The sequence below is a fragment of the Neomonachus schauinslandi genome, chromosome 6 (genome assembly GCF_002201575.2).
Source record: "Neomonachus schauinslandi chromosome 6, ASM220157v2, whole genome shotgun sequence".
NCBI classification, from domain to species: domain Eukaryota; kingdom Metazoa; phylum Chordata; class Mammalia; order Carnivora; family Phocidae; genus Neomonachus; species Neomonachus schauinslandi.
Window position 1 is genome coordinate 45,988,953 of NC_058408.1, and position 24,223 is coordinate 46,013,175.

The 24,223-nt window shown below is 35.8% G+C and overlaps 1 protein-coding gene across 1 annotated transcript in view; it reads left to right on the forward strand.

Moving 5' to 3' along the window:
- The window catches only part of HMCN1 (hemicentin 1), a 487,037-nt gene that overhangs the window by 318,257 nt on the left and 144,557 nt on the right, over positions 1-24,223 (forward strand). The window contains exons 37-41 of the mRNA XM_021682591.1: positions 15,251-15,352; positions 16,172-16,348; positions 17,039-17,190; positions 18,352-18,475; positions 22,728-22,903. Coding sequence (XP_021538266.1) covers positions 15,251-15,352; positions 16,172-16,348; positions 17,039-17,190; positions 18,352-18,475; positions 22,728-22,903 — 731 coding nt within the window. The remainder of the gene's footprint in view (positions 1-15,250; positions 15,353-16,171; positions 16,349-17,038; positions 17,191-18,351; positions 18,476-22,727; positions 22,904-24,223) is intronic.

The window sequence follows — 24,223 nt, forward strand, 5'->3', positions numbered from 1 at the left end:
CAAGATGATTCTTTTAAATGCTAGAAGGGAATTTTATATATATATATAATCTCACAACTTCTTTATCCACTCATCTGTTGTTGGGCACTTAGATTGTTTCCATATCTTGGCTATTGTGAATAATGCTCTAGTGAACATGGGAGTAGGTATGTCTCTTTGAGATACTATTTCATTTCCTTCAATTATATGCCCAGAAGTGGGAATGCTGGATCATATGGTAGTTCTATTTGTAATTTTTTGAAGAGCCTCCATACTGTTTTCCATAATGGCTATACCAATTTACATTCCCACCAACAGTGTACAAGGGATCCTTTTTCTCCACATCCTCACCAACACTCATTGTCTCTTGTGTTTTTTATAATAATCATTCTAACACATGTGAGATGATATCTTATTGTGGGTTTGATTTGCATTTCTCTGATGATAAGTGATGTTAAGCACCTTTTCGTGAATCTGTTGGTCACTTCTTAGTCTTTTTTGGAAAAATGCCTATTCACGTCCTTTGTCCATTATTTAATTTATTTGTTTTTTTACTATTGAGTTTATAAGTTTCTTCTGTATTTCCGATATATGGTTTGCTAATTTTTCTTCCATTTAGTGCATTGCCATTTTCATTTTGTCTATTTTTTTCTTTGCTATACAGAAGGTTTTTAGTTTGCTATAGTCCCACTTGTTTATTTTGCTTTTGTTGTTTGTGCCTTTGGTGACATAGCCCAAACTGCTAAAACTATTAGATACCTTTCCCCCTATGTTTTCTTCTAGTTTTGTGGTTTCAGGTCTTACATTTAAGGCTTTAATCCATTTCAAGTTAATTTTTGAGTAGCACACTCTCTTGATTACACTGATTGATTCTCATATGTTAAACCAACCCTGCCTTCCTAGGATTAGACCCTCTTGGTCATGGTGCTTAATTTGTTTTATATGTTGTTGGATTCACCTTATTAGAATTTTCTTGATTATTTTTGTGTCTGTCCTCATAAGGGATATTGGACTATAGTGTCCTTTTATTAAGGCTGTCTCTGTCTGGTTTTATTATCATGGTAAAACTAGCCTCTTAGAGTGCTGCTCTATTTTGAAAGAGGTTTGTGAAGGATTCACATTAATTTTTCTTTAATGTTTTATAGAATTCCCAGTAAAGCTATTTGAGCCTCGGATTTTCTTTGTGGGATGTTTTTTATTACTAATGTAATTTAAAAATTTTTATACATCTATTCAGACTTTCCATTTTTTCTTGAGTCAGTTTTAGTAATTTATGACTTTCTAGAAATTGTCTATTTCATCTAGATTATCTAATTAATTGGCACACACTTGTTTATAATATTCCCTCATAGCCCTTTTTAATTCTGTAAGGTTGATAGTAATGACTGCTCTTTCATTTCTAATTGTAGTAATTTGGTCTTCTCTCTTTTGTTTTGTCTTGGTCTGTTTATATAAAATTTTGTCCATTTTGTTGATCTTTTCAAAATATCAGGTTTTGGTCTTATTGATTTTCTCTTTCATTTTTCTATTGTCTGTTTAATTTATTTATGCTCTAATGTTTATTATTTCCTTCCTTCTGCTTGTCTTGGATTTACTTTACTCTTTTCTGGCTTCTTAAGGTGGAATGTTAGATTATTGATTCGAGATTTATTTTTAATATAGCTGTTTATAATTACACATTTTACTCTAATCATTGCTTTATGTGTATCCCGTAAGTTTTAGTATGTTGTCTTTTTATTTTAATTTATCTCAGAGTATTATCTAATATCTCATGTGATTTCTTTGACCACTTAGTTACTTAAGAGTGTGTTCTCTAACCACAGTGGAATAAAATTATGAATCAATGACAAGAGAAGATTTGGGAAATTCACAAATATGTGGAAATTAAGTAACACACTCTGTATGATTTTAATCCTTTTAAACATATTGAGACTTGTTTTATGCCTAACTTATAGTCTGTCCTTGAGAATGTTACATGTGCATTTGAGAAGAATCTGCATTCTGCTGTTTTTGGATGGAGTGTTTTATGTGTACGTGTGGTTTATACTGTTGTTCAAGTCTTCTTGTTGATTTTCTGTTTAGTTGTTCTACCCTTTATTGAAACTGGAATATTGATGTCTTCAAATATTATTGTTGAATTATCTATTTCTCTTTTTTATTCTGTCAGCTTTTATTCCATGTATCTTGAGACTCTGTTATTATGTAAATGTATGATTATAGTTGTTATATCTTTTATGTGTTGAGAGTATCATTTAAAATTGCCCTACTTTGTTGCTAGTAATTTTTGTTTTAAAGTCTATTTTGTTTGGTATTGGTGTAGCCTCTCTGGTTTTTGTTTCGTTACTATTTGTATGGTATATCTTTTTATAACCTTTCACTTTCAACCTATTCCTGTCTTTGACTCTGGAGTGTGTCTCTTGTAGACAACATATAATTGGGTCATGTTTTTATTTTTTATTTTTTAAATCTATTTGCTAGTCTGTGCCTTTGAGTAGTGTTTAATCCATTTACATTTAATGTAGTTACTGACATGATAGAGTTTATGGTCTACTGTGCTATGTTTTTTTTAAATTTTTTTTATATGTTATTATGTCATTTTGGTTTTTATGTTTCTCCATTACTGCCTTTTTATATTAAATAGCTATTTTCTTGTATACCATTTTATTTCTCTTGTTTCTTTTACTATATTTTTTTAGTTTATTTTTTGTGGTTGCCTTGAGGATCACAATTAGCATTTTAACAATATTATACTTTGGATTAATAATTTAATTTCAATAGTATAAAGAGCTTTGTTCCTTTACAACTCTCTTCCCTTTCCCCTTCTTTGTCCTATTATTGCCATACAAATTACACCTTTATTCATCATGATCCCATCAGTATAGACTTGTAATTACTGATTTATGCTGTTGTCTTTTTTTTTTAAATTTTATGTTATGTTAGTCACCATACACTAGATCATTAGTTTTTGATGTAGTGATCCACGATCCATTGTTTTCATATAACACCCGGTGCTCCATGCAGTATGTGCCCTCCTTAATACCCATCACCGGGCTAACCAATCCCCCCTCCCTCCTCCCCTCTAAAACCCTGTTTGTTTCTCAGGTCCATAGTCTCTCATGGTTCATCTCTCCCTCCGATTCCCCCCGCCCATTTTTCCCTCCTTCTCCTAATGTCCTCCATGCTATTCCTTATGTTCCACAAATAAGTGAAACCATATGATAATTGACTTCCTCTGCTTGACTTATTTCACTTAGCATAATCTCCTCCAGTCCCATCCATGTTGATGTAAAAGTTGGGTATTCATCCTTTCTGATGGCTGATTAATAGTCCATTGTATATATGGACCACATCTTCTTTATCCATTCATCCGTTGAAGGGCATCTCAGCTCTTTCCACAGTTTGGCTATTGTGGACATTGCTGCTATGAACATTGGGGTGCATATGGCCCTTCTTTTCACTACATCTGTGTCTTTGGGGTAAATACCCAGTAGTGCAATTGCTGGGGCATAGGGTAGCTCTATTTTTAAATTTTTGAGGAACCTCCACACTGTTTTCCAAAGTGGCTGTACCAACTTGCATTCCCACCAGCAGTGTAAGAGGGTTCCCCTTTCTCCACAACCTCTCCAACATTTGTTGTTTCTTTCCCTGTCCATTTTTGCCATTCTAACTGGTGTAAGGTGGTATCTCAGTGTGGTTTTGATTTGGATTTCCCTGATGGCTAATGATGATGAACATTTTTTCATGTGTCTGTTAGCCATTTGTATGTCTTCTTCAGAGAAGTGTCTTTTCATATCTTCTGCCCACTTTTTGACTTGATTATTTGTTTTTTGGGTGTTGAGTTAGAAGTTCTTTATAGATCTTGGATACCAGCCCTTTATCTGTAGTGTCATTTGCAAATACCTTCTCCCATTCTGTGGGTTGCCTCTTTGTTTTGTTGACTGTTTCCTTTGCTGTGCAGAAGCTTTTTATCTTGATGAAGTCCCAAAAGTTCATTTTTGCTTTTGTTTCACTAGCTTTTGGAGATGTATCTTGAAAGAAGTTGCTGTGGGTGATGTCAAAGAGGTTACTGCCTATGTTCTCCTCTAGGATTTTGATGGATTCCTGTCGCACATTGAGGTCTTTCATCCACTTTGAGTTTATCTTTGTGAATGGTGTTAGGGAATGGTCGAGTTTCATTCTTCTGCATGTGGCTGTCCAATTTTCCCAGCACCATTTATTGAAGAGACTGTCTTTTTTCCATTGCAGGTTTTTTCCTGCTTTGTCAAAGATTATTTGACCATAGAGTTGAGGGTCCATATCTGGGTTCTCTATTCTGTTCCATTGGTCTATGTGTCTGTTTTTGTGCCAGTACCATGCTGTCTTGGTGATCACAGCTTTGTAATATAGCTTGAAATCGGGCAATGTGATGCCCCCAGCTTTGTTTTTCTTTTTCAACATCTCCTTGGTGATTCGGGGTCTTTTCTGATTCCATACAAATTTTAGGATTGTTTTTTCCAGCACTTTGAAAAATGTCATTGGAATTTTGGTCGGGATGGCATTGAAGGTCTAGATTGCTCTGGGGAGCATAGACATTTTAACAATGTTTATTCTTCTGATCCATGAGCATGGAATCTTTTTCCATCTTTTTGTGTCTTCTTCAATTTCTTTCATGAGTGTTTTGTAGTTCCTAGAGTATAGATCTTTTACCTCTTTGGTTAGGTTTATTCCGAGGTATCTTATGGTTTTTGGTGCTATTGTAAATGGAATCGTTTCTTTAATTTCTCTTTCTACAGTTGCGTTGTTAGTGTATAAGAAAGCAACTGATTTCTGTGCGTTGATTTTGTATCCTGCCACATTACTGAATTGCTGGATGAGTTCTAGTAATTTGGGGGTGGAGTCTTTTGGGTTTTCCACATAAAGTATCATGTCATCTGCGAAAAGAGAGAGCTTGAGTTCTTCTTTGCCAATTTGAATACCTTTTATTTCTTTTTGTTGTCTGATTGCTGTTGCTAGGACTTCTAGTACTATGTTGAACAACAGTGGTGAGAGTGGGCACCCTTGACGTGTTCCTGATCTTAAAGGAAAGGCTCTCAGCTTTTCCCCATTGAGGATGATATTCACTGTGGGTTTTTCATAGATGGATTTTATGAGCTTGAGGAATGTTCCCTCTATCCCTATACTCTGCAGAGTTTTAATCAGGAAAGGATGCTGTATTTTGTCAAATGCTTTTTCTGCATCAATTGAGAGGACCATGTGGTTCTTCTCCCTCCTCTTATTAATGTGTTCTTTCACATTGATTGACTTGCGAATGTTGAACCACCCTTGCATCCCGGGGATAAATCCCACTTGGTCGTGGTGGATGATCCTTTTAATGTATTGTTGGATCCTATTAGCTAGGATTTTGTTGAGAATTTTGGAATCCATATTCATCAGGGATATCAGTCTGAAATTCTCCTTTTTGATGGGTTCTTTGCCTGGTTTGGGGATTAAGGTAATGCTGGCCTCATAGAATGAGTTTGGAAGTTTTCCTTCTGTTTCTATTTTTTGAAACAGCTTCAGTAGAATAGGTATTATTTCTTTTTTGAATGTTTGGTAGAATTCCCCAGGGAATCCATCAGGCCCTGTTGTTTTTTGGGAGGTTTTTGATCACTGCTTCAATCTCCTTACTGGTTATTGGCCTATTCAGGTTGTCAATTTCTTCCTGTTTCAGTCTTGGCAGCTTATAGGTTTCCAGGAAGGCCTCCATTTCATCCAGCTTGCTCAGTTTATTGGCAAATAGTTGTTGATAATAATTTCTAATAATTGTTTCTATTTCCTTGGTGTTAGTCGTGACCTCTCCCCTTTCATTCATAATTTTATTAATTTGGGTCCTTTTTCTTTTCTTTTGGATAAGTCTGGCCAGTGGTTTATCGATCTTATTAATTCTTTCAAAGAACCAACTTCTAGTTTCATTGATCTGATCTACTGTGTTTCTGGTTTCTAATTCATTGATCTCTGCTCTAATTTTAATTATTTCTCTTCTAATGCGTGGCTTAGGCGTCATTTGTTGCTTTTTCTCTAGTTCTTTAAGGTGTAGAGTTAGTTGGTGAATTTGGGATTTTTCGATTTTTTTGAGTGAGGCTTGGATGGCTATGTATTTCCCCCTTAGGACTGCCTTTGCAGTATCCCATAGGTTTTGGACCGATGTGTTTTCGTTCTCATTGATTTCCATGAATTGTTTAAGTTCTTCTTTGATTTCTTGGTTGACCCAAACATTCTTGAGCAGAGTGGTCTTTAGCTTCCAAGTGTTTGAATTTCTGCCAAATTTTTTCTTGTGATTGAGTTCCAGTTTTAGAGCATTGTGGTCTGAGAATATGCAGGGAATAATCTCAATCTTTTGGTATCAGTTGAGACCTGATTTGTGACCCAGTATATGGTCTATTCTGGAGAAAGTTCCATGTGCGCTCAAGAAGAATGAATATTCTGTTGTTTTAGGGTGGAATGTTCTGTAAATATCTATGAGGTCCATCTGGTCCAATGTATCATTCAAAGCTCTTGTTTCCTTGTTGATTTTCTGCTTAGATGATCTGTCCATTGTTGAGAGTGGAGTATTGAGGTCTCCTACAATTAACGTATTGTTATCAATATGACTCTTTATTTTGGTTAACAGTTGGCTTATGTAGATGGCTGCTCCCATGTTGGGGGTGTCGATATTTACAATTGTTAGATCTTCTTGTTGGATAGACCCTTTAAGAATGACATAGTGTCCTTCTGTGTCTCTTATTACAGACTTTAGTTTAAAATCTAATTTGTCTGATATAAGAATTGCTACCCCAGCTTTCTTTTGAGGTCTGCTGGCATGGAAGATAGATCTCCATCCCTTCACTTTCAGTCTGGATGTATCTTTAGGTTCAAAATGAGTCTCTTGTAGACAGCATATGGATGGGTCCTGTCTTTTTATCCAGTCTGCAACCCTGTGCCATTTTATGGGAGCGTTTAGGCCATTCACGCTGAGAATGATTATTGAAAGATATGAATTAATTGTCATCATGTTGCCTGTGAAGACGTTGTTTTTATAGATTGTCCCTGTAAATTTCTGTTGTAGATCACTCTTGGGGTCTTTCTCCTTTTATAGAACCCCCCTTAATATTTCTTGCAGGGCCAGCTTAGTGGTCACATATTCTTTCAGTTTCTGCTGGTCGTGGAAGCTCTGCATCTCTCCATCCATTCTAAATGAAAGCCTTGCCGGATAAAGTATTCTTGGCTGCATGTTCTTCTCATTTAGTACTCTGAATATGTCTTGCCAGGCCTTTCTGCCTTGCCAGGTCTCGTGGATAGGTCTGACGTTATTCTGATGTTCCTCCCTCTGTACCTAAGGAATCTCTTCCCCCTAACTGCCCTTAAGATGGTTTCCTTGGTTCTAAGATTTGCAAGTTTTACTATTACATGCCGGGGTGTTGGCCTGTTTTCCTTGATCTTGGGAGGGGTCCTCTCTGCCTCTAGGACTGGCATGTTTGTTTCATTCCCCAGATTAGGGAAGTTCTCAGCTACGATTTGCTCAAATACATCTTCTAGTCCTCTCTCTCTCTCCACTCCCTCCGGGATTCCAATTATTCTGATATTGGAACACTTCATGGTGTCACTTATTTCTCTGATTCTATTTTTATGGATTCTGAGTTGTTTTTCCCTGGCCTCCCCTTTTCCCTTTTTATCTATTACATTGTCTTCCAGGTCGCTTATTCTCTCTTCTGTCTCAGTTACCCTGGCTGTTAGATTATCTAGATTGGATTGGATCTCATTGATAGCATTTTTAAGTTCTGCCAATTCACCTTTTATTTCTGCCCTTAGAGACTCTATGTTGCCATTAATTGATTTCTCCATTCTAGCCATTGTCTTCACAATTGCTAGCCTGAATTCTGCGGTTTGAGTGCACACGACCCCGCCGGTCTGGTTTTCCACCCCGCAGGCTGCCCTAAAGTCCTTTCCTGACGCTACCGGTCTGCGAGTCTGTGCCCCGTCCACAGTGTGCGAGGCTGTCGCTCACCGGCGGTGTAGGATCCCCATGTCCAGGCACCCTCCCGCTGCCGTTTATCCTCCGATATCTGCCTGCAGAATCACGGCTCTCTGCTTCGTACCTCAAAACCAACCGCCTGCGATATTCTGTTTGTAGAGATCCAGATCTTCTTACATCTCAGGCTGGTTTCATGGGTGCTCAGAGTGGTCTGGTAGATATCCAGCTCAATTCCGGGGACCAGTTGAAATAGGGTCCCCTACTCCTCCGCCATCTTTACCCCCTCTGATAATCCACTTTGAGCCTATGCTGTTGTCTTTTAAATCAGAGAGGAGAAAAAAAGTTATGCTTGAAATATAGTTTTACTGTCTCTATTATTAGTTACTTCTATTAGTGCTCTTTATTCCTTCATGTGTATTAGAGTTACTATTTCTTTGCAGCCTGAAGGACCTTTAGTATTATGTGTAAGGCTGGAGACTAGTGATGAATTTTCTGGGCTTTTTAAATTTTATTTTCCATGAATGTTTTAATTTCTCCTTCTAAAGGATAGTTTTGCTAGAGATAGAATCCTTTGTTGATAGTCTTTTTCTTTTAGCACTCTTAATAAGTCTCCCAATGCCTTGTGGCCTCCATGGTTTTTGATGAAAAATCAACTATTAGACTTATTGAGGATTCCTGTACATGATAAGTCACTTCTTTTCCTTGCTGCTTTTAAGATTCTCTCTTTTTCATGATATATCTACATGTGGGTTTCTTTGAGTTTACCCAAGTTGGAGTTTGTTAAACTTCTTAAATGTGTGCATTAATGTTTTCCCTCATCTTTGGGAAGTTTTCAACCATATATCTTCAAGTATTCTCTCTACACTTTTCTCTCTCTCCTCTCCTTTGGAACTTTCATTATGCCTAATGCTTGATGGTGTCCCACAAGCCTCAGAGTCTCTGTTCTGTTAATTTTTCTTTGTTCTTTTTTCTTTCTGCTCCTAAACTTGGATCATTTCAAGTAACCGATCTTTAAATTACTGATTCTTTCTTCTTCCAACTCACATATTGCACTTTTAAATTTCAGACTTTCTATTTGGTTCTTTCTACAATTTCCAGTTCTTGATCAATATCTCTATTTAGTGAAACATCATTCTCCTACTTTCTTTTAGATATTTAGGCATGGTTTCTTTTAACTCTTGGAATGTAATAAAATAGCTGATTTATTTTATTTTATTTTTTAAAATTTTTTAAAAAGATTTTTATTTATTTATTTGACACAGAGAGAGAGAGAGAGAGAGCACAAATAGGCAGAGCAGTAGGCAGAGGGAGAGGGAGAAGCAGGCTCTCCACTGAGCAGGGAGCCTGATGTGGCACTCGATCCCAGGATCCTAGGATCATGACCTGAGCCAAAGGCAGATGCTTAACCGACTGAGCCACCCAGGTGCCCCGATTATTTTATTTTATTTTGTTTTTAGAGACAGAGGGGGAGAGAGAGAGAGAATATCTTAAGCAGGCTCCACACCCAGCAGGGAGCCTGACAGGAGGCTCAATCTCACGACCCTGAGGTCATGACCTGACCTGAAATCAAGAGTTGGACACTTGACTGACTGAGACACCCAAGTGTCCCTTAAAATAGCTGATTTAAAGTCTTTGTCTAATAAGTTCAATATCTGGGTTTCCTCGGACATTTTCTCTTGACTGCTTCTTTTCCTGTGCATGGACCATGCTTTATTATTTCTTTGCATGTTTCATAACTCTTGTTGAAAAGTAGATATTTTAAATAATATAATATGGCATGAAATGATGCTCAACATCAAGAATCAGCAGACGATTGCAAATCAAAACTACAAGGAGATATCACCTCACACATGTCAGAATGGCTAAAATGAAAAACACAAGAAACAACAAATATTGGCAAAGATGTGGGGGAAAAGGAACACTCATGCACTGTTGGTGGGAATGCAAAGTGGTGCAACCACTGTGGAAAACAGTATAGAGGTTCCTCAAAAAAATAAAAATAGAATTACCTTATGATACAGTAATTTCACTATTGGGTATTTACCCAAAGAACACAAAAACACTAATTCAAAAAGATATATGCACCCCTATATTTATTGCAACATTACTTACAATAGCCAAATTATGGAAGCAACCCAAGTGTCCATCAATAGATGAGTGGATAAAGATGTGATATTGTGAAATAGACAGATGATAGATATAGATAGATAGGTAGACAGATATAATGGAATATTACTTAGCCATAAAAAAGAATGAAATCTTTCCATCTGCAACAACATGGCTGCATCTTGAGAGTATAATGCTAAGTGAAATAAGTCAGTCAGAGAAAGACAAATATCATATGATTTCACTCACATGTGGAATTTAAGAAACAAAACAAAAGAACAAAGAAAAAGAGACAAGCCAAAAAAACAGACTCTTAGCTATGGAGAACAAACTGATGGTTACCACCAGAAGGGAGGTGGTTGAGGGGATGGATGAAATAGGTGAAGGAGATTAAGAGTACATTACCATAATGACCACTGAGTGAGGTACATAATTGTTGAATCACTGTATTTTACACCTGAAACTGATATAACACTGTAACTATACTAGAATTAAAAAATAAAAATTCAAAAATAATAATATAATGTGGCCATTCTGGAAACCATATTTTCTTCTTTCCATTGTTATTTTTGTGGTAGTAGTCACTACTGTTGATGGGGTTTTTGGTTTTTGTCTTCTGTTTATTTATTTAATGAGTAGGTAGAATACTGTTACTCCCCAAAATGTTCACATCCTATTTCTAGAACCTGTGACTATATTAGATTACATGTCAAAGAGGAATTAAGAATACAGACGGGATTAAGGTTGTTAATCAACTGACCTTAAAATAGGGAGATTACCCAGGATTATCCAGGTAGACCCGGTGTAATCATAAGGACATTAAAAGTGGAAGAAGGAGGCAGGACTTCAGAGTGATAGGATGTGAGAAGGTCTTATGAGTCCTCCACACATCTCCATTGCTGGTTTTGAAGATGGAGGAAGGGAGGCCACAAGCTAAGAAATATAAGTGACCTCCGTAAATTGGAAAACGCAAGGAAATAGATTCTCCTCTGCAGCCTACAGAAAGGAGCTGAGCCCTTCTGAGACATTTATGAGACATTTATTTTAACCCAGTGAGACTGTGTTGGACTTCTTTCCCATAGAACTGTAAGATAATAAATTTGTATTGTTTAAACTGTCAAGTTTGAGGCAATTTGTTGTGAAAGCAAGAGGAAACTAATATGGTGAGGTTTCTGAACAATTCCTGTGAAGTCTGTCTTTACAGATTTTTTAACATGCCCCTGGGGAAAAGGCTCTTTGCACTAAGCAAACTCTGAATCCGATTAAATAAAGACAAGTCCTTTGAGTGTGGATTTCCAGGGAAGGGCCAGACAGGTCAAATAGTGACAGTTTTCTAGGAATGATGCTCTTAGGTAGCTCCAAACCCATTCTGCTTCTTTCAATGTCTGCTAGGCTGCTTTTTTCACTGTGGTTGCTAGGCTATCTGTTTTCAAAGTTACTGCTGATCCGTGGAGAGAGTGGTGGGAATAGAGGGAGATAAAATGCCATAAAACTCACTGTTCTTAATGAGATTTAGCTGTTTTTCTTGAATAAGCACTTCTTGGATTGTTGCAAGTCTTTGGTTAATTTCCAGAGTTCTGAAAAAGTTGATTTTGACAAAGTTTCCAGTGTTCTTGTTTCTTTTATGGAGGAATGGATTTTTGGAGTTCTTACTCTGCCATTCTTGCTGACGTCTAATCTTTTTTTCTTTAAGTTCTCTAGAGGAGTGAAAAATAGCGAACCCACTCCATAGCTCTTGCATTTCTTATTCTTACCATAATGTTTTATTGCAGCAGTTACATAGTCTGTCAAAGCCTTCAGTGATCACTTCAGTCCAGAAGGCTTCAAGTGAGTATTTAAATAACTGTTTAGAAGGAATGTGCCATGGACTAATTATTTTTCCTTTTCAGTTTGAAAAGTCAGATAGCCATATTTAAAGGTCTTTTGTGTTTAAATGCCATATCATTCATCTGAATTTAGTGCACAAAACAGAAACATTCTAGTCTTTTCAAGCAGGAAGGGTTAACACACTGAATTAAATGGACACAGATATGAAGGAGGATTAGGTTCTAGGCTATGTCTTCAGGAACAACCTCCAGACATACAGAGATCTGACCCACAAAGACATTTACCCTGAGGACAGATTTTATTTTAAACTTGTTGAAAACCAGCTTTGAGTTTCATTGCCTTTTGTTGTTGTTTATGCTTGTTTGTTTTCTTTGGTATTGTCTTCTGCTTTTATTTTTATTATTTCTTTATTCCTGACTTCTTTTGGTTTGTTAATGGTCTTTTTCTGGATGCTGAGTTGAATGCTTAGAACACTTATTCTCATTGTTTCTAGTTTTTAATATATTAATTAGGGCTCTAGGATTTCCTTTGAGTACTATACTATACAGCTAGGTGACATACTATATGTTTTAATTTTAATCAATCTCATTCTATTTTATTTTTTTCTTTATACTTTTGTCTTGATTTCCTCTTTAATGTTTTCCCCTTGTAAAGAGCTTTATATTTTTGTTTTTGATTTCTACTCATTTTTATTATAGTTTTATTAAATTGTGGCTGTAAATGATTTTGTGGCCTAATATATAGTCAGTTTTGAACGTATTCTATTGGCATTTGAAAAAAATGTATATTCCTTGTTAACTATAAATGTACATACACACACATATACACTCACAGTCTGGATGGGTAATTTTATCTTTCAAATTCTTTAAAACCTAATTTTTGTTTCACTATAATCAGTTCCTGAGAAAGGTGCACTAAAATATACTACTTTTATATTTATTATATATTTTATATATAAATATATTATATATAATAAGTATATATAAATATATTATATATAATAAATATAAATATATATTATATATATAATTTTTCAAAATTTTCCTGCTCTTTAACAATTTTGCTTTGTTATTCAATGCATAAAGCATTGCCATTATAATGGATTCTTCATGAATCGTGACATCTTAGGCAATAGAAAGCACGTTGCTTTGGCATGTTTAATGATTTTTGCTTAGTATACCAATTTGTCAGAAATTGATGTCACCCTGTTGTCCTGGCATATCTTTGCCCAGCTCTTTATTGTCAGTATTTTTGTGAGTTTTTTATTTATGCTCTTCATCCACTTAGACTTTTTTTTTTTAAGATTTTATTTATTTATTTGAGAGAGAGAGAACGAGAGACAGAGAGCAGGAGAGGGAGGAGGGTCAGAGGGAGGAGAAGCAGACTCCCCGCCGAGCAGGGAGCCCAATGTGGGACTCGATCCCGGAACTCCAGGATCATGACCTGAGCCGAAGGCAGACGCTTAACCATCTGAGCCACCCAGGCGCCCCTCCACTTAGACTTTTTTATTAAAGAAAATAGTGTTGGGGGCACCTGAGTGGCTCAGTTGGTTAAGCGTCTGCTTTTAGCTCAGGTCCTGATCCCAGAGTCCTGGGATCGAGCCTTACATCGGGCTCCCTGTTGGGCGGGGAGCCTGCTTCTCCCTCTCCCTCTATCTCCCAGCTTGCGCTCTCACTCTCACTCCCCCTCTATCTCAAAATAAATAGATAAAATCTTAAAAAAATAGTGTTGGGGTGCCTGGGTGGCTCAGTCAGTTAAGTGTCTGACTCTTGATTTCGGTTCAGGTCATGGTCTCTGGGTCAAGGAATAGAGCCTGCATTGGGGTCTTTGCTTAGCAGGGAGTTTGCTCAGGATTCTCTCTCTCCCTCTGCCCCTTCCCCCCAAATAAATAAATCTTTAAAAATAAAAAATAAAAAAATAAAATAGTATTAACACACAGATGTGTTAGCTCTTTGTCTATTGAGTAAAAAACTAAGCTCATTCACATTTATACTCTTGATTTACATAATTGATTTTATTTCTTATTTAGTTCTCCTTTCTCCTTTCCTCTTCTGTTTTTACTAGATTAATGAATAGATTGATTGCTTGATTGTATATGGGTTGGGGTTGAAGGGCTCCACTGCATTAAATGAGTCAAATTTAAAATGTAGTGTTTCTATAAACTTCAAATACTAACTTACATCTACAGCATCTTCTCACAGTATGATAAGGCCTCTAGTTTACTTGTGAGTTTTTCATCCTGGCATTCTTCCTATACTCCTTGAGATAGTGTTAGAAGCATAGCACATTGCTATTCTATGTTTGTTATTCCTTTTATTCCTGTATGCCTCTCAGACTTTCCAAATTCCTACTTTATTGTATGCACATTAAATAATAGAGTAGCATTATCTGTGATATTTAAAATTAAAAATGTAGTTTTCTATTTTATTTTACTAACAATTTAATTATAACTTTTATATCAAAAGAAAAAAACTGCTAGTAAACAAAAAAAAGATTCTAATTTTTCTGAAATGGTTTAAGATAGTACTATCTGAAGATAAAGTCAGATATTATGAGAAATATTGATTTCCCTTTTACTGGAAGAGTTCAAATGGGATAGCTTACTTCTTCTTGTTAAAGGCAATTCATCATCAGACCAATCAGATTAATTGGAATAAAAAAATAGTCCTTTAACTTTCTTTACTATCCTGCTAATCTATAATTCTGAGGATTTTCCTACTGGGGACAAAAGAACTAATGATCCTGAAAACTTATTAAGATCTTTTTAAAGATAAATTTATATGTATTTATTCTATTTTTTAAGAGATTTTATTTATTTATTTGTGTGTGAGAGAGAGAATAAGCCGTGGGGTATGGGCAGAAGGAGAGAGAGAGAGAAGTAGATTCCCCGCTGAGCAGGAAACCCGATGCAGGGCTCAGTCCAAGGACCCAGAGATCATGACCTGAGCCAAAGGCAGATGCCCAACAGACTGAGTCACCCAGGTGCCCCAAGATCCTTTTTTTATCCTGTTCTTCAGTTCTACTTAATAGAATACTTTTGGGGGCACCTGGGTGGCTCAGTCGTTAAGCGTCTGCCTTCTGCTCAGGTCATGATCCCAGGGTCCTGGGATCGAGCCCCCGCATCGGGCTCTCTGTTCAGCGGGGAGCCTGCTTCTCCCTCTCCCACTCTGCCTGCTTGTGTTCCCTCTCTCACTGTCTCTCTCTGTCAAATAAATAAATAAAATCTTAAAAAAAAAAAGAATACTTTTGTTCCAAGTATATCAGTGTATATATGTAAAAGACAGAAAGGAATGATAATTTCCACTGAGCATATAGTATCAGTTTAAATATTCTACTTATGTGAATTAATTATGTTTGGGCTTCTTGTAGAACCACCTAGTCTGGAGGATGCAGGGAAGATGCTGAATGAGACCGTGGTGGTGAACAACCCCATTCAGTTGGAGTGTAAGGCAGCTGGAAATCCCTTTCCTGGTAGGTTTACTTGTGGACTCCCTAACTTAGTGACATTTTAAGATTTCTGGAAAAAGCTAAATCTGTTTATGAGCACAATATAGTAATTACTAATAAAGGAAAGATTATGGAATACATTCCAAGGGTAAAGCAGTGATAAGGATATAATTAGGTGGATGGCATTTTTGAATTTTCATTGCTTCTAGCTGCATGAAATAATTTACCCATTTAAACAAGGTAGAAATATGTGAATAACTAATAACTAATAACTAATAACTAATAACTAATAACTAATTGTCTTATGGTCCTTACTGTGGCCACAAAACCCACAATGGTAGTTTTTTATACACTTATGTTGAAAAACATTTTTTTTTCTCTAGTTCAAATTGATTATCTTTTTGTTGATTCTCATCACTGGTAAGTTATTAATATGAATCAATAACAATATAATTTTTTAGGCTAATAGTGTGTACAGTCTTTGGTTTTGATCAAATGCATAGACAAAATTTTTATAGATGACAGGAATATATACAACAAAAAGAAATAGAATTGGTTAAAAGTTTGCAATCAAACAATATTGATACATTAGAGATAATATAAAGAATATTTGCTTTATAATTTCATTTTCAGGACTCTTATATTGGCTTGGCTTTTCCTGTTTTTCCTAGGGTTACCTCCTCCTCAAAAATATCCTAAAGAGGTATTTAAACTGATTAAGCTTGAATGATAAGCCTAAGAATAAAGCAGTTCTTATTATTTTAGTTAACCTCCAATTTGGAGGCATCGAGCTTTAAAAGAAAAAATTTAAATAGATGGACTTCTTTCTTCTTCCCCCTGCAGTTATTACATGGTACAAAGATAATCGTCCACTCTCAGGTTCCACCGGTGTGACTTTCTTGAAGAGAGGACAGATCATTGATATCGAAAGTGCCCAGATAACCGATGCTGGCATATATAAATGTGTAGCCATCAACTCAGCTGGAGCTACAGAGTTATTTTATAGTCTGCAGGTCCATGGTTAGTGGCACTTCTCCTAGATTCATGCTGGGGTAAAAATGCATTCAAAATGATTAAGTGCTTCTATAAAATTTTAGTTGTGAATAGTGTATTTTGTCATCTTTATTTAAAGATGCAGTGTTCTGAAACTGATGACTGTTTTTATTTCCTGATTCCTATTAAAATGCTCTAGTTTCCCATGCTGTTGAACTTCAATTTGCTTTAGATGAACTGTTGAAATAGTTATCAACAATCTTATCAGCTAATGACAGTAACCCTCTTTGTAAATATTGTCTATCAAAATCATAGATTTTGGTCAAACAAAGATTTTAAGTTATTACCTCTAATAATGCTTTTAAGACAATGTAGTTGCAGGGATACAGTGGAGGAAGACACACACATACACACCCACACACACACACACACCTGGAAATCAAGAAATAAAAGTGCACTCTGGCATTAAAAACTGGATTTCCTAAACAAAGTAGGAAAACCTCCTTTTCCTCATCTGTAAAATGGAAATTATTGATAATTGGATAGCTGTGATTAGAATCTCAAATAAATGATGTGAAAGAACTCAAAACAAAACCATGAAAAACCCACATGTGGAAACACAACTGTAGACATTATATATACTACTCATCATTTTGAGTGAAATATTCTGTGATATTAATATATCTTACTTTTATTTACTTTTTTCTTTCTTTTCAGTGCCCCCATCGATTTCTGGCAGCAATAACATGGTGGCAGTGGTGGTTAATAACTTGGTGAGGTTAGAATGTGAAGCCAGAGGAATCCCTGCCCCAAGTCTGACCTGGTTGAAAGATGGGAGCCCTGTCTCTAGTTTTGCTAACGGGTTACAGGTACTTTCTGTCATGTCTTAAGGGTAGTCTACCACCTGATTATTAAATACAGTATGAACAGGTAAAGCTGTTAACAAGATTTGGAGAATAAGAATTAGCAAAGGTTATCCAAAAATATACACATTTATATCCATAATTACCATAGCCACACAATTGGGATTTCTAAACAATTCTTTAAAAGCTCAGTACATCTAAGAAATCTTTTATTTCATATGTAGATACTATATTTTGACCATTTGTTTTACTTTCTACCTACCTCCCCATCCCCATTCCCTGCCACCAGCACAAAAGATACCTTGCACAAAGAAGTGTTCATCAACAACAAAAACAGGAATTTCCTCCTAAAATTTATATTAAAATGTTTGGAAACATTCATGAATTAGAGAACCATATAGGGTATATTTAATTTTACAAAAACATTAAGTAATAAAGTAAGAAAAAATAGAAAGGCAACATTATAGAAATGAAATTTGAATCTGAGAAAGCAGTTTAAGTGCTTCACATTGACTCAAAATTAAAATTATAGAAGCACACATATCTCCTTTAAAGTGTACTTTAATTTTATTTTGCCTAGTAGAGAACTTAGTTTTCCCACCATTCTACTTTAGTTTTTCTCAAAAATCCACTGCTCGAAGAATTTGGGACCATAGAAGATCCAGAGTTAATGTCAGTATTTTAGAAGTACAACTAGACCAATGGGATAAAAGAGCCATGAATGCGACTAATTAATTTATTTGGCTGCTACTTTGCTATTAATTATAACTTCTTACTTATCCTAACCAAGAAAACTAGAAGGAAGATTAGCTGCTCTTATTCCCACTTTTTCTCATCTTTTTCCCCTGGTGGCTTTTTCTCTCTCTGCAGTAAGGATGGATGAGATTGGACCTTCACTTGATTTTGTACATAGGGACTTGTTTTCAGTGGTTATTTCCGAGTTTGGTTCTAGCTTTTCACAGGCTTCTTTCAAAGAGAGGATAAGAAGTAGATTATATGAAGCTTGCCCACTTTAAAATATCCAAGTGGAAAAATAAATAAAATAAAACATCCAAGTGGAAATCTTTCTGGAGGCAAATGTCAATTGATTAACCTCAGAAAATAGGAGAAAAAAAGGCTTTTTCTCAGAGGGGCATGTTGGCTATTTATCTTTCTTATCATTGAAAGGTTCTGTCTGGAGGCCGCATTGTAGCACTGACCAGCGCTCAAATCAGTGATACTGGGAGATATACCTGCGTGGCAGTGAATGCTGCTGGGGAAAAACAAAGGGACATTGACCTCAGAGTATACGGTGAAATATTTTAATAATTATTTCTGTTCTAATATAGATGTGTTTAATTCCTAAAATCATTGAAGCAGTTAAAGGGAGTTGTTGACAATAAAGAACCATGAGCAATAGAAATGATTCTATAGTATCAATTCAAATCAAATTCTACCTTTCTGCTTTATATTTGACTTTGTCTGATTTTCCTTTCTCAAAGTTCTGAGAAATTAAAATGCTAGGTGTTGGTTTCATAGAATACTCTAAAGAGCATGACTATGGAGAGCAGTTTAGCAATTTGGAAGATATAATCTTCTCATTGAAGGGAGCATCTGTTCAAGTAGCTCTCTTGATCTATTCTACTCAAAGACTTGATTTTATTACTTTTATATTTATAATCAGCATATTTTGTAGTCAATACGATGTCTATGAATTAAAGGCTATTTGAGAAGCAAAAGTTAAGCATAAATTTAGAGAAAATTCAGGTTTTTTCCTACCTATGATGCAGCCATAAGGTGCAAAAGGACATGTCTAATTTTATCACAGCAGAAGTCCTCCTCAACAAAGTTCAGTCCTAATTGACCTCCATTTGTAGGATGTGTTTTTCATTCCACATTTTAGTTTACCTTTGCATTTAGGGCTGTTTTAGGCTTTTTTCAGTGTCTTATTTGCATTATATTCCTTGGTCATGGAATAATGGAATTGTTTCTCCATGGCCCCTCAAAGAGTATCTAGGTTTTTCCTATTTTAATTCCAGTATAATTAACATACAGTGTTATGTTAATTGCATTCAGGTGTACAATCCTCTCTAAGTCCCACCTCACTTCCAAGTATTCACTCCTATTCAAAATAGATCTTTTTTTTTTTTACCTCCAGATCATGTCAGTTGACTCCTCTTTATAAGTTTGCCAAAAGTAAATGTAACAATTACAAGTAACTTATAAATCATAGTTTTTTAATTAAAAAAAGAAACCTTGTTACAACATGGCTAAATTACATATCTAATGGATCTTGAAAGTCCCAGTTGGCATTAGTAAACTACCAAAGGGCTCTCTATGCTCTCTCTTTTCTATTGCTTCTGCAGTAGACATGGGTCCACATCCAGCCTCCAGCTTTGCTGGTGCTCTGTGTCACAGATAACAGATGGGACTAAAATGTCCAACCCCAGGGAATCTACTCCTTCCCTTAAATCTAACTGGGTCATTTTTATGTTTTTATGTTTTATGTCATCAGTCAATCTAAGTATGTGATACAAAAGCTCCTTCAATAATTAGCAAGCAAACAGAGGGGTGACATGAGTATTTGCTGGGTTTTAGTCAGGACTGAAAATCTGGGATTGGCTCCTTCTGTTTCTACATGGGTTGGTGTCAAAAGTATACCAGAGAGGTGATAGAGAGTTGGTATTTTCCAGCAGTCATAAAAACTCACTATTTTTTATCATTTGCCAAGCCATTTCCATACCACCCTTTTGGTCTGAAAACTGGGATCTTTCTTCTGTTATAAAAGTCAGATGGTTAGCTAACATTTACATATGCTTAGCATTTGAATATAGGTGCACAGCAAGCAGTTAAAGAAATGTAAAATTTCAGACTCTTAATCTGAAATTAGTTTCCAATCTGTGCTCCCCTATTAGTATTATTTCCATATATTATATTCCTATATTTGTAGCAATAACCTTGACAATCTCGTGTCTCATTGGAGCCTAATGAATGTTCATCTCCAGTGACCAATCTCCCTCAGATTTACATTGTAGAGTATGGGGGTGATAAGAGGAGTAGACAGTGGATAAAATAGCTTTCCTTACAATTGCAAGAGTAGTTCATTAAAATATTTCCCCTTGGTATAAATTCAGGGTATATTTTACTATATTCTGAGGTGCTAAAACAAGAGAATTGGGTTTTTAAATGATTGAGATTCCCGTACCTTTACTTAAACCTAAGCTCAGAGAACTTTGTTAGAGATCACACATGCTCCAGCATCTCAACAAGTGTAACCCTACAGCCGTGCTGATTTTGATAATTAAATTTAACAAGTATAATGCATAGGATGAGAAACAGACATGATACCCCCCTTCCTAAGCAATATAACCACAAAGCTAAGTAAGGATAACATCTAAGGAAGCTGAGATCTAAAGGGTAGAGACTCGTTCTCTTCTCAGACTAAACAAAAAGTTGGAAATGAAAGGACAGAAAACATAGAGGCATTTCAGTAATATATATCCTCAGCTATAATTAGATTTGCTTTTATTTATGTTCCTTAAGAAACAAATACTCTATTGTTTTTGCATTTTTCCTCTCAATTTAAAAAAAAAGTCTGGTTTCTTTTTGAACTTGATTCAACTCATTTAGCCATAAAGAAAAATAATTGGAGGAAAAATATTTAGAAATAAATTAGCATTCTGCTTTCTTGAATTATTTCTGACTTTTACTTCTACAAGTAGTCATAAAGAATTCATGCTTTTTTGTAAATTCTATAAATACTCTAAGATAAACATATTTTTATGCAGTTACGGTCCTTTTTTTCCACTGAGACCGGACTTTACCTGAAATTACTTTCAAGCTGTTAAATTGGCTCTTTTATTTAGGGCTTCCTGTGCTAAGACTGGTGAATGTATCTGTTTTCATAATATCTTAGAAAATGGCACTAATTGTGCTGATTTTGCTAGTATTATAGCAGTTTTAATCTCAGACAGACTAGTTGTATATCTTTTATCTAATGTCTCACATATTAAAAACAATTCCACTGTTTTCTGGTCCCCATAGATTACTTTAAGCTTATTGAGAGCCAGATGTCTATGTGCTATTAAACTGAGCAGAATCAGGAATCTCTGCACAAAAGCTCCATTAGTCTATTCCAACTATTGTGCATGGCATTTCTTTGCATCATGACATCAGTTCCTTTGGATTTAGCACAGATCCTGCATCCAGAAACAGTACAAGAAAATGGCCTTTAGTTTAATGCCTTTCCCTCTGTAGGAGACATGGTAGCAGAGAAACCTCCTGGTTACAGAACTGCAGTGTTACTCATCAAAACCTATTGCAGTCATTGTCATTTTGCCACATGCTGCAGGATCCAGCCTGAAACAATGGCTAATGAACTATAATAACAATCCTTACCACAAAAATCTTATTTATATCAAAGCATTTGGAAAGTCCCTTAGGATTCATTTCAGTGCAGCTTAACCTTTCTTATTAAAAGAAAAAAATACTAAAAATATGGTACATTTCCTACAATCCTGAATAGTTATGGGATTTAGTGAGAAGTGGCCAAGGAAATTCCTCTCTGTTTTTTCAGTGGCCCTTTATAACAGGCCTGATTTCATCGTTAGTTTGTGTTTTTTGAATTATTATAAATACAGTCCTGAAAGAGTCCTTGAGAGGTTATGGAGCAAACCCTCTCATTCTTGGCAGGACTGTACCTAAACCATCTGAGACAAATGATTGTTTACTCTATATTTTAATACACCCAAGGGAAGGAGATTCCTTAGACTTCTCCAAGAACACATTTCAACATCTGACAAGCTTGATAGCCAGGGGATTCTAATTTTAATCTCATTAAAATCTCAACTCATTTCCTCTTTTTATGTAATTATATGTTATACAGCTGGTCACTGCTTTCATTTTGTTCTTTATTGTGTCATTTATCCCACATGGTCTTTATTCCATAGAAAGCTGACAAGGCATCATGGAAAACCAAAAAGAGCTCTAAACTGCAAATCAGAAGACTCAACTCCTAGCTTTACCACAAATTAGTCACATTATTTCAAATAAGCTATTGTCTGTCACCTACTTCATGTTTTACATACCATGAGGTGGGGCTAGGTGGTCTCTTTCGATTCTATTTTTTAATTTTGCCTCTGTGTCTATAAAATTTATTTTCTTTTGCAAAAGATATAAAGAAATATCAAAAGTATATATGCTTTTAATTATTGTTATTTATTTCCAAAATGCTTCATGAGTAATTTATTACTTTGGAAATCTTAAGCAGTAACATCTAATTCAAAAAGTTTCTGAAATAAGCACTTGGTGAGAACTTCCAGTTCTAAAACTTCTTAAAGTGAAAAGTTAGTGAAAAGTATATCTGTTCAATAGGAACATATTAATCAGTGATTTCTTAGTATTTGATTCTGAACCAAATGATGCAACGAGGGTATGTTAGAATTATTGTGATCCTACATCTTAAAAGAACTAATAAAGTTATTTGGTATATGTCCTGATGCTTAAAAAAGATAAACAGTGTGTTGGCCTGTTTTATCCTGAGGGAAAACCCTTCTTTCACTTAGTTCCACCAAATATTATGGGAGAAGAACAGAACATCTCTGTCCTCATTAGCCAAGCTGTGGAGTTACTATGTCAGAGTGACGCTATCCCCCCACCTACTTTGACTTGGTTAAAGGATGGCCGCCCGTTGCTGAAGAAACCAGGCCTCAGTATCTCTGAAAATGGAACTGTGTTAAAGGTAAGCCTAGAGATTCATTTACTTCTTCTTATATTATTCCTAAGCTCATGGCTTTGGTTGTAAACATGCCTGTCTACAAGTGTTCTAATTTCATCTTGTAAAATTATAGGTACCCTTTTATTAATGAGGTTTGTAATATTTTAAAACTTTACGCTTAGGAAGATTTAGATATTTTTCTATCCATATTTGTAGCCAGAAGCCATCCAAAAATGCTTTTGGGAAAATATAGAACTATTCTAACGAGTGCTTCATTTTTAGTCATTCAACTACTCAGCAAATAAATACCCATTCTAGGTGCTCTGCATATGATGTGAAAAACAGACACATTTCCTACCCTCAGTTTCTTCCAAGTTTGCATAAAAAGATGAAAATTAACAGTTCCATTGAAAATGCAGTACGTACTATAAGTGTGAGTTAATTACTATTTGGATGGTACAGGTAATACATTTTAGGAGGATAGTGAAAGGTGAGGCTGTGGTTGCCTGGAAATCTTGGAAGGCTACTTGGCTTTTTATGTGTAGATGGGACAAAAGGCCTGATTAAGGAAAGCAAGTAAGCTAGTGTGGCTGAAACAGGGAATTTAACCAAGTGAATATTTGGAAATAATATTGACAATGTTGATTTGAGTGAAATAAGAGCTAACATTGAAAACCAGTTTAAGGAATTGGGATTCAGGGGACATCTGGGTGGCTCAGTAGGTTAAGCGTCTGCGTTCGGCTCAGGTCTTGATCTCAGGGTGCTGGGATCAAGCTGAGTCAGGCTCTCTGCTCAGCGGTGAGTCTGCTTCTTCTTCCCCCTGCTCTTATGTTCTCACTTGCTCTCTCTCTCTCCCTCCCTCTCAAATAAATAAATAAATAATCTTTAAAAAATACAAAGGAATTAGTATTCAGGAAGTAATAAGCTATTGGAATGTTTATAAAGTCCTCATAATAACCCTATTGAGAAATTGAAAGAATGGCTAAGTAATCTGCCCACAGTTACTAAGTGTCAGAAATGGGATTTGAATACAGGGAGTTTAGCTTTAAAACTCATGCTACTAACCACTCTACCACATAGCCTCTTGGTAAAGGAAGGTTATTACTGGCAAACAAAGGGAGTCTTGAGAAATGGATGATGGTATCAGCACATAGGAAGCTGAGAAGCTTATATAAGGAGAGCAGAAACATGGGAGGGAATGGGAGGGAATATGAAGTTGTGTGTTAGAGGCAACCAAGTAGAGATTTTAGGAATTATAATCTGGAATAGTGGAGCTGGGTAAAGAAGGAAAAGCTGGAAAAACTGGTGGAGGAAAGTAGGATAAGTCAATTGAGCTATATAGGG